Source organism: Anolis carolinensis, chromosome 2 (genome assembly GCF_035594765.1).
Source record: "Anolis carolinensis isolate JA03-04 chromosome 2, rAnoCar3.1.pri, whole genome shotgun sequence".
NCBI classification, from domain to species: Eukaryota; Metazoa; Chordata; class Lepidosauria; order Squamata; family Dactyloidae; genus Anolis; species Anolis carolinensis.
Window position 1 is genome coordinate 128,139,757 of NC_085842.1, and position 9,576 is coordinate 128,149,332.

Consider the following 9,576-nt stretch of genomic DNA (forward strand, 5'->3'; position numbering starts at 1 on the left):
CCAGAAAAGCATCTTAACTAAAGGAAGTTCTCTAAATGTGATTTCAATAATGCTGAAAACAGCAGCTTGCCCATTACTGTGAAATACAGACAAAGAAAATACTAACTGCCTTGATCAACACAATGATCACTAAATTGCACATTTAAATCTGATCTAAACAGTGATGTAGCACATGAAAATGGCCACATGATGGCAGTGTGTAGCCATCTAAGTTGTTTATCATTTCAGAAAATTATGTAGCAATTTGTTATAAGAATATTAATATTCTATCTTTCACTATCATTGTTGACAAGTCCTGGCTTAGCATTTATTTTAGCCATGTTAAGAAACATGAAAGATGCAAGATGATCAGCACCCAGTGCCACCCTTCCAAGCGGCAGGTCCCAAGAAAAAGAATGAGCTTGCAGTTCCACACTAGTGAAAACACTCAATTACATATGTTTTATTGATATACATATAAAGTAGCAGGTTTCACATAAAAGAAAATTGCCATTAACAGATTGGATGATACTATTTAGAGTTGCAAAGTACCTCCTTAAGTAAATGTTTCAAGGATCACACTTCTGGGGCACAAACCTAAGGAATGCAAATATTTAACAGAAAAACTAGAAAACAGACCCCTTTGAAATCACTAAGCTTCCTTTTAACTGTCACTAGGATTCGTTTGAAAGTAATATTTTCCTCCTGGGTTAAGAACTTCCATCAAATGACCCAAGTACTTTCTTTGACACTGGATGTTACCTATAATTTAAAAAAACACTATCTGGTGATCCTTCTACGATCCTGTAGGTCTATTGTAAAATCCTAGATCAAAAGTAACAAACACCTAAATGCTAAGAATTATGCAACTTGAAGAAATGTTTCTACAGTTCTAGTCCCCTCCACAAAATGAGTCCTTGATTGAACTGCAAATTTATTACCATGAAACTGATAAAAATTTACCAGAATTCAGTAAAAAAATAAAATATTTTTCAATACTGCAAAGGAGATGGGAGATCAATTATTATATCATCCAAGGTAAACAGGAAATCTTTAGTTGATTGCAGAGTATCTGACAGATTATCTGAAATAATATTTTTTAAAGTATTTCAGGTTAGTTACATTCTGGTGGCTTTGATTGCTTTGAGACCTAGCATCAATTTTCTTTCAAGTCCCCATTATATGCATTCACTTAGTCATCTACATTTTGTCAGCTCCTGCTGAGAAGCCATCAAATTGCTTCTGCTCTATTTGCTCAAGTCAATCTTATTCTGCACCTTTTCAGTGCAACATTACAAGACTTAACTTTGAAGAAAAAAAGATAAATACCATACTTACCGTTGTCCCATGACATCAAAGGTTGGTTTCTGGGTGCAGAGACTATACTTGTGAATTGGTTGGATGCTTTTTCAAACATCATGAGAGGAACACCTGTCAGTGACATGTGGCTCAGTCTATGCTCCTCAGGAACTTCAAAACTCTCAAAGTCTGTTCAAATAAAACATCAATAGTTTAGTGCAGCTTTCCATTCCATCTTGAAGTAAGGACAAGCCCAACCCAATAGTAATACGTATTTAAGGTTTCCTCGCTGTTTCACATTGTCCTATACAGAAATTCAGTTTACCACAGCAGCTTTGGCACGTCAGCAGTACCATATCCTGTCATCTGTATTTTTATATATGTAAATTAGGCCAGTTAGAATAATCAAGCTCTCACCTGCATTTTGCCAAAAAAGGTGAAGCTATATATTTTAAAAGAGTTATTACCTAGAGGATCACAGGGAAAGAAATTCTCCTTTTCTGGACAGTCTTCAGGAATCATGCTGCAGCCTTCAACTTTATTTGTACTCTTAATAGCCTTGAAAAAATAAGGGGAAAGTAGTAACAAAATAAAAATTGCAAAAAACTCTGGGTTATGAGGTCAGCTCTCTACAGTTTTAGATACATGAAAATGGAAAAACCATGAAGATATCCAGGAGAGTAAGGCTTCCTTGCGGAGCTGGCACAATGGAGGAAGGTGTGCTGTGATTGGGAGGGAGCCAGTCTTTTGTTCCTTTTTGTATAGTAGCTTGTGTTTTAATATTGCCATATGTTAAGCATGGGTTCCATCCCCCTATTTTCACCTATGATTGAAGAAAAACAATGGCATTTCCCAGGTTGTTCATATTCCCAATTAACAGGATGAGCAAAGCAATTTGGGCCACAGGTCTCCCTTCCCTGATGTGTGTGTGTGTGTGTCAGGAGTAACATGAGAAACTGCAAATTGCTTCTGGTGTGAGAGAATTAGCCATCTGCAAGGACGTTGCCCAGGGGATGCCCGGATGCTTGGATTTTTTACCATCCTTGTGAAAGGTTTCTCTCATGTCCCCGCATGGAGCTGGTAGAGGGAGCTCATCTGCACTCTCCCCGAGTTGGATTCAAACCTGACAGCTTTCAGGTCAGCAACCCAAACTTCAAGTCACAAGGCTTTAACCCACTGCGCCATCGGGGGGCTCCCCTTCTCTGAATTTGATGCAAACTAAAGCATCCTCAACTATTTTTGTTGAGGCACTGCAAGGCAATAAAGTACACATAAAACACTTACTAGAACTATTTTTACCCTTTTCCCAAAATAAATAGGTCAGTTATGACTAGGTATCATATGTACATTTGACAGACTAGGGCACATCTTTGAATACACAACACAGCTTGCCTATATGTTGTCATTGAGACTACCATGAGATTTTCACTTTTATTTATATTCAAACAAGATTTAACTTTAGTATTACAGTTCCTTCTGTTTCAGAGTGAGAAAAAGCCCTACAGCCCATGTTACCTTTTTTGCAGACAGCTTCTTTTCTATAGGACCCAGTTTTGTTGCTGACAAAGGCTTATTCAAGTTTCCAAGGGCCTTCCTGACTGACTGAGAGTTCACATTCCTCAGATTGACATTAGCTGTCCTTCCCACAAGCGGAGTCTTAGGGTGAGACTTTTCAACAAAGATCTTTGCTGCAGAAAGAAACAATAATCCAGCATGATTAAGATACAGAGTATCAACATCTTTCCATTGATACTACGTATATGTAGCATAGCATCAGACAGGTGAACAAATTACACTATCTAACCAAACTTGAAACATTTTCTGTTCCTGGTTTGAAAGTGTTATTTCCTGTTTAGTTGTGCAGTACTTGAAAGTAGTAGCTATACTCCAGAAACTTCCCTTCTAGAATTTCCTGCCACAAACTATATTGAATTGGTTGACACTCTATGAGAACTATAGCAAAATGTGCTGCAGGATGTCCCACAAAAACAAAGATTTTGCAGTTTAGTAAACTTTTTCCATATTTTTAGGATAGAGCCAATTAGGGAATGACATTTATAATCCAGGAACAAAAAAGTGTTTCATAGTGTTTTTGATTGTTATCACTATTAATTTTGCCAGCAATTCAAGGAAGATAACTGTGTTACAATCCAGTTTCCAGAATGCTACTCTAGAGCAGAGTTTCTTAAGTGTTTCCACTCAAGACCCCTTTTGGACTGAGATATTTTTACGTAATTTCAAGTATATAAAATAAGCATAAAAATTACTTGCAAGGCTTGCTAAACAAGTTGATTTTCTTTTATTAAGAACAGCTGAAGCATTTTCTCCAGAGTACACTGTAAACACTACACAACTGAGTCTTATAAAAGTCTAAAACTGCCACTAAGGACCTCATCAGATGGAGGTCCAGAAACCAGGGGACAGTGGGAGAAACCGTAGGGCAGCTCCCAGCTTCATTCCCTTACCATGGTTGGTCGTAGGCTGCCACCCCACATCATTTCCCGGCTGTCCCTGGCTTCCTCTTAGCATGTTGCCAGGACGGAGCCCCAACGGAAGTAGCACTGATGGGCTCCGACGGGCTCATTCCCAGCAGCGTGCTAGGACAGGAAAAAAAACTCACCTGATGGGGTCATAAATGATGTTCAGAAACCTTTGACTATTGCCAAATTTTTGGGACTTTTTAGGATCAGGACCCAGAGTTTAAGGAGCAGTGCTCTAGACCAATACAAGCGCTGTAGACCTTGTCACTTGACCAGGTGAAAGCCTAGTGGGGAAGAAATCTTCCAACCCTGCTCAGCTGTTATGACTTGCAGGGGGGAAAGTTCTCAGTGTAGGAAGTACTACTAGGAGCTTCCTCATGGAAAGGCAGCCAATTTATAGTATGTGTCCCTTCTACCTATTTGTTTATCTTCCTTTTCTTATTTAGTTTTCTTTCTACAACACTGTCTTCTGTCTGCTCATTGCTACCCTTTACACAAAAGCCTCACTAACTCATTTCCAAGTACCTCTTCTTAAGGCATATGTTTATATTCCAACAAGGAACTCAATATGTTATAGAAGAGTTCCCCAAAGGAAACATATTCAACAACTGATCATACCCTTACTGTTGTGAATTAGTTTTCTGAGGCTGTGAGTGATAATGGTAGGATCAGGAGGGGAAGGAAGAATCCTCGCGAGGAGGGCTCACTGGAAGATTTACATAGAAAGAGTGTCAGGGAGATAGATGAGGAATCCTCAGATGAGGATTCATTTGGGGAGTTGGAAGGGAATCCTGAGGTGGAAATGACTGTTGAGGACCCGCTGGTGGCGGAAGGGGTTGGCATAGACTGGGCCCGGGCTCCGGAGGATCGTGGGGAGGAAACTGGGCCCATGGATGCTGAGGACGCTGGAGAGGCTTGGGTTTCTTCAGAAGCAGACCCCACATGGTCTACCTGGAGGAATGAGGGCGATTCCGCCGGTATAGACAGGGTTGGGCATAGGCAGAGTGATTTTGACTCTGATGAGGAACTTGGGACACCTGATCCTAAGGCGTTGGTTGTTTGGACGCCCAAGGAAACCTAAATAAATTGGAGGTTTTTTTGCCATAGTCCCTTGCATGTGGCAAGGTGTTGTTGGGCGCCATTGGGTTTCCTGTATTTGACGCCGAAGACTGGCTTGGGACTTTGCAACCGATGTAAATTTAATCCGGGTTACTCTACAACGGAGGGCTGGAACTGTGTGGGTTTTCTGTGTGGACTGCATTATTATTAATATTTTGCATTAGCTGCTGCTCGCCTCCATTGTCTTGGCTCTTTGTGTTATCCTGCAATGTGGACCTTGCTGTGACTTCACCCTTTGGACCTTGGACTGGAACTCGACTTGGCATATCTCTTCGCTCTTTAACTCGGCTTGGCATCATTCCCGTGTTTGTGGCTGACTACCGTGGCTCACTGCTGGCTTCGCCTTCGACTCCAACGCTGTTCTCCAATCCTGACTCTGGACCAGTTTGACTTCACTAAACATCTCGTTCCTCTGATATCTGGCTTGGCTTTCGATTCCGCAGCGGCTCGTCGCCATTGCCTCAGCGTTTTCCAGCATTGTTCGCCCGCGCCGCTTTTGGCGAAGAACTTTAGCCCTGTTTGGGCTTTCTCTTTAGTTTTGGGCTTTTTGCTGTACTTTTGGGTTTTGGGCCTTTGGGAACTCTTGCCCTTGTTTGTTTTGCTGTTTTGACCTTGCCTTGCAATTTTGAGCTGATTTCAAGCACTTTGGTTTAATCTGGATTATATCTCCGGATAATCCGGATTACATTTCAGTTAGCGTTTTTTGAGGTTTCTTGCTCTGAACCGGTTAATCACACTGAAGTTAAAGTGTTGTGAGTTCTCTGGACTTTGACTGAGATTTTTGTGTTATTTTTTGAATAAACTAAATTTATCTTACTGGCTGGCATCTGACCTTTGACACTTACTACCATTCAGTAATATGGCTGCTTATGAAATGTGCCCCGAGATGAGCAATTATGTACAAGATGTGAAAAATAAACATATAACTGAATACTATTACAGCATGAGAGTAACCACAAAGTTAGTAGGAATTCACTTATTAAAGCCACTAGTATGTACAAGCAAAGAAGTATATTAGTTCTTTTATACAGGCTTTACATTTGAATTAATGCACACTCACACGGTGCTGGCAGCGGTCTCAGTAGATCCTTAGAGGCAGTAACCATGCCAGTGTCACCATTTTCTTTGTCTATGTATATGCGCGTTGCCATTCCTTTTGCATCAGATGGCCCTAAAATAGACACCACAGCTGCAGTAGCACATCCTATATTGCTCACGTAACAATGCCTCACAAATACGACAGGGAACATGTTCTCTCCAGAACACCCAGCCAAACTTCTTGGAGTCAAGGCAAACATTAGCTTGACACACTGTTTAAGACTTGTGAAGTTTCTTTCAAATGAGCTGGGACGAACACCACAGTATTTTGTATAAGGGATTTTTAAAATATTCACTTCCTCCTTGTTACTTTCATCAGAAAAATGAAAACTGGCAAGTTCATCAGTGTAATACTTTAATATTTAATTTAAATAAAAAATACTTGATAAAAGTAAATTTGCAAATAGAACAAATGCTTTTTTCAAAAGCAAAGAAGAAAAGTATTGAAAAAATACAGTGATCAAAGGTTTATCACTCTGACTTATTTGAATACTTTCCATGAATCTGTGTTTCAACAGTCACAACAAATTTTAAAAACTGTACTTTAATAAAGCCAACAACATGCACGCTGACTTTTTTGGCTTATTTTACACAGTTTATCCTGCCTGGGGGAATCTACGGTGTTCCCTCACTTATCACAGGGGTTATGTTCCAGGACCACCCGCAATAAGTGAAAATCCATGAAGTAGGGATGCTATTTTATTTTAATATTTATACATTATTTTAATAGTTAGGTGGCCTTTCTCCCTCTTGCAAGCCCCAGGGAGCCAGTGAAACCTTCCCTACCAGCGCCGGCGGGCCCCTTGCACCGTACCCACCATGTTGCTCTGGCTGCCTCTGCTCCTGCAGCCAGGGAAAAAGGAATGTCACTCCGCCTGGTGAGTGAGTGAGCAAGCGAGGGTGGATGAGAGAGTGAGGGTAGGTGGCAACGGCGGCAGCTCCTGCTTGTGCCACCTCTCCAGCTGGGCCACGTCGGGAAATGTGGAGGACTTGGAAGAGGGGGCGGGACTTGTGGAGGACTCCACCCCCTCTTCCAAGTCCTCCACGTTTCCCAGCATGGCCCAGCTGGAGCAGCAGAAGAAGCAGGAGCTGCCACCGCTGCCACCCACCCTCATTCTCTCACCACCCTCCCTCGCTCGCTCACTCACCGGGCGGAGCGGCGTTCCTTCTTCCCTGGCTGCAGGAGCAGAGGCAGCCAGAGCAACATGGTGGGCATGAAGCAAGGGGGCAGCCCTAAGGAGAGAAGCAGCAATGGAGTAAATACGTGATTAAATTTTTAAAAATCGCAAAACAGCGAGGGAGCGAAAAAGTGAACTGCGAAGTAGCGAGGGAACACTGTACTTACCCAAAATACACTCTCTGGAAGGCAACCAACTGCAGTAACACAGCCAAGCAACACAAGTCTATCCTGGTTGAGATCTTTTGGAAGGAAGCTTCAACCAACAGGAAGCAGCTAGAAATGAAAGCCAAAACACAAAAGCAAAACAAAAACGTCTATCCTTGTTCCTCCTACATTATTGATTATATATATATATATATATATATATATATATATATATATATATAAAAATCTATTACCTATAGACATAATGAAAGTGAAAATCTGTATGTGTGTACGTGGCTTTAGTGTCCACTTACACAGCCTCCCACCTCCACAAAACAGTGCTACAACCCACAGTGCTACGGTGCCGCCAAAAGCACTCCTTCCAATGACATTTTAGGTTGCGAGCGCCATGAACATGTATGTAGCCCAAAGTCTGCCAATGTCCTCCCCAAACACTATGTCCCATCACCCAAGGAATGCTTTCATTCGGAGACAATTTCAGCCTAGATTTTACGTGTTTCCTCCACCACAGGCAGGCATCCCAGGGTTCCTTACTCTCTCCATTGGTGTGGAATTTGCATGACGCTGGCCACTACCTCTCCCTTAACCCTTTCCTACTTTTTTCAACTCTGTCTGCATAACAGAGTAGAACAGAGCAGCAGCTAAACATGCTGGAGGAGTTTGGGGGATTGACTTCACATGATGGAAATTGTAGTTCACCTTGCATCAAGGAAGAGCACTGTGACCCCCACTGACAATGGATCTGGACCACATCTGGCACACAGAACCCTATGACCAACGAAAAATACTGGAGAGGTTTGGAGGGAATTCACCTTGATTTATAGCCATTGTAGGTACTGTATTGGAATGTATAGTTCACCTGCAGTCAAAGAGCACTCAGGACCCCACCAACGATGGACCTGGAACTAACTTGGCACACAGAACCCTCATGACCAACAAAAAATACTGGAGGTCTTTGGAGGGATTTATAGGAGTTGTAGTTCACCTATACCCAGAGCTCACTATGAATCCTAACATACCCAATATGTCCAAATTTGAATACTGGTTGGTTTTGAGGGGAATTGGCTTGGACATTTTGGAGTTGTAGGTACTGAGATGTATAGTTCACCTGCAATCAATGATCATTCTGGACCCCACCAACAATGGCCCTGGACCCAACTTGGCACACAGAAGCCCCATGACCAACAAAAAATGCAGGAGGGCTTTGGCGGAAATTCACCTTGATTTATAGGAATTATAGTTCACCTACACCCAGAGAGCACTGTGAACACAAACAACAATGGATCTGCACCAAACTTGGCATGCATGCCCAATATGCCCAAATTTGAATACTGGTGGATTTGGGGTGGAATTGGCGTTGACATTTGTAAGTTGTAGGTACTGGGATTTATAGTTCACCTGCAATCAAAGAGCACTCCGAACCCCACAGATGATGGAGCGGGACCAAACTTAGCACATAGAACCCCTGTGACCAACTGAACATACTGTGGGGGTTTCTAGGAATTAACCTTGATTTTGGGAGTTGTAGTTCAGCTGCATCCAGAGAATCAGTGACCCCCCACAAACAATGGATCAGGACCAAACTTGGCACAGGGAAGCCCCATGACCAACTGGAGGGGTTTATGGGAAATGACCTTGATTTTGGGAGTTGTAGTTCACCTGCATCCAGAGAAACAGTGACCCCCAGCGACAATAGACCGGAACCAAACTTGGCACAGAGAAGCCTCATGACCAACCAAACATACTGGAGGGTTTTATGGGAAATGACCTTGATTCTGGGAGTTGTAGTTCACCTGCATCCAGAGAAACAGTAACCCCCACCGACAATAGAACCAAACTTGGCACAGAGAAGCCTCATGACCAACCAAACATACTGGAGGGTTTTATGGGAAATGACCTTGATTCTGGGAGTTGCAGTTCACCCTTATCCACAGAGCACTGAACCCAAGCACTGAACCCAAGAAAATAAAGGTCCCAAATCTCAAAACATAAAGAGCATCCAATTAAAAAAAAACAACAGCCCAAATGAAGAGAAAAAGATCTAAAAAGCCCACGCCTCTTAATTCCTCCCAACTCAACTCACCGTGCCTTCAAAGTAAGTTAATCGAGTTCAGTTTAACGGGGGAACTGTTTTTAAATCGTTCACGTCGTACGTTATTGGCTGTTTCCCATCCTGACAGAACGCTAGCGACCCTGATTGGCTGTTTTGCTAAACCAGAAGAAGGGCCGGAGCGGAGTTTGCGCAGTCGAGAGCAA

The 9,576-nt window shown here is 42.3% G+C and overlaps 1 protein-coding gene across 1 annotated transcript; it reads right to left on the bottom strand.

Moving 5' to 3' along the window:
* Nucleotides 1-422: 422 nt before the first annotated feature.
* On the bottom strand, nt 423-9,533 carry pttg1 (PTTG1 regulator of sister chromatid separation, securin). Its single transcript, XM_003225204.4, has 7 exons — nt 9,404-9,533; nt 7,321-7,428; nt 5,938-6,048; nt 2,794-2,966; nt 1,746-1,836; nt 1,318-1,467; nt 423-1,063 (listed from the first exon to the last, which is right to left on the bottom strand). Exons 3-7 carry the CDS (start codon nt 6,026-6,028, stop codon nt 972-974), a joined length of 597 nt encoding a protein of 198 aa, XP_003225252.1. The 5' UTR covers nt 6,029-6,048; nt 7,321-7,428; nt 9,404-9,533; the 3' UTR covers nt 423-971.
* Between the last annotated feature and the right edge of the window lie 43 nt (nt 9,534-9,576).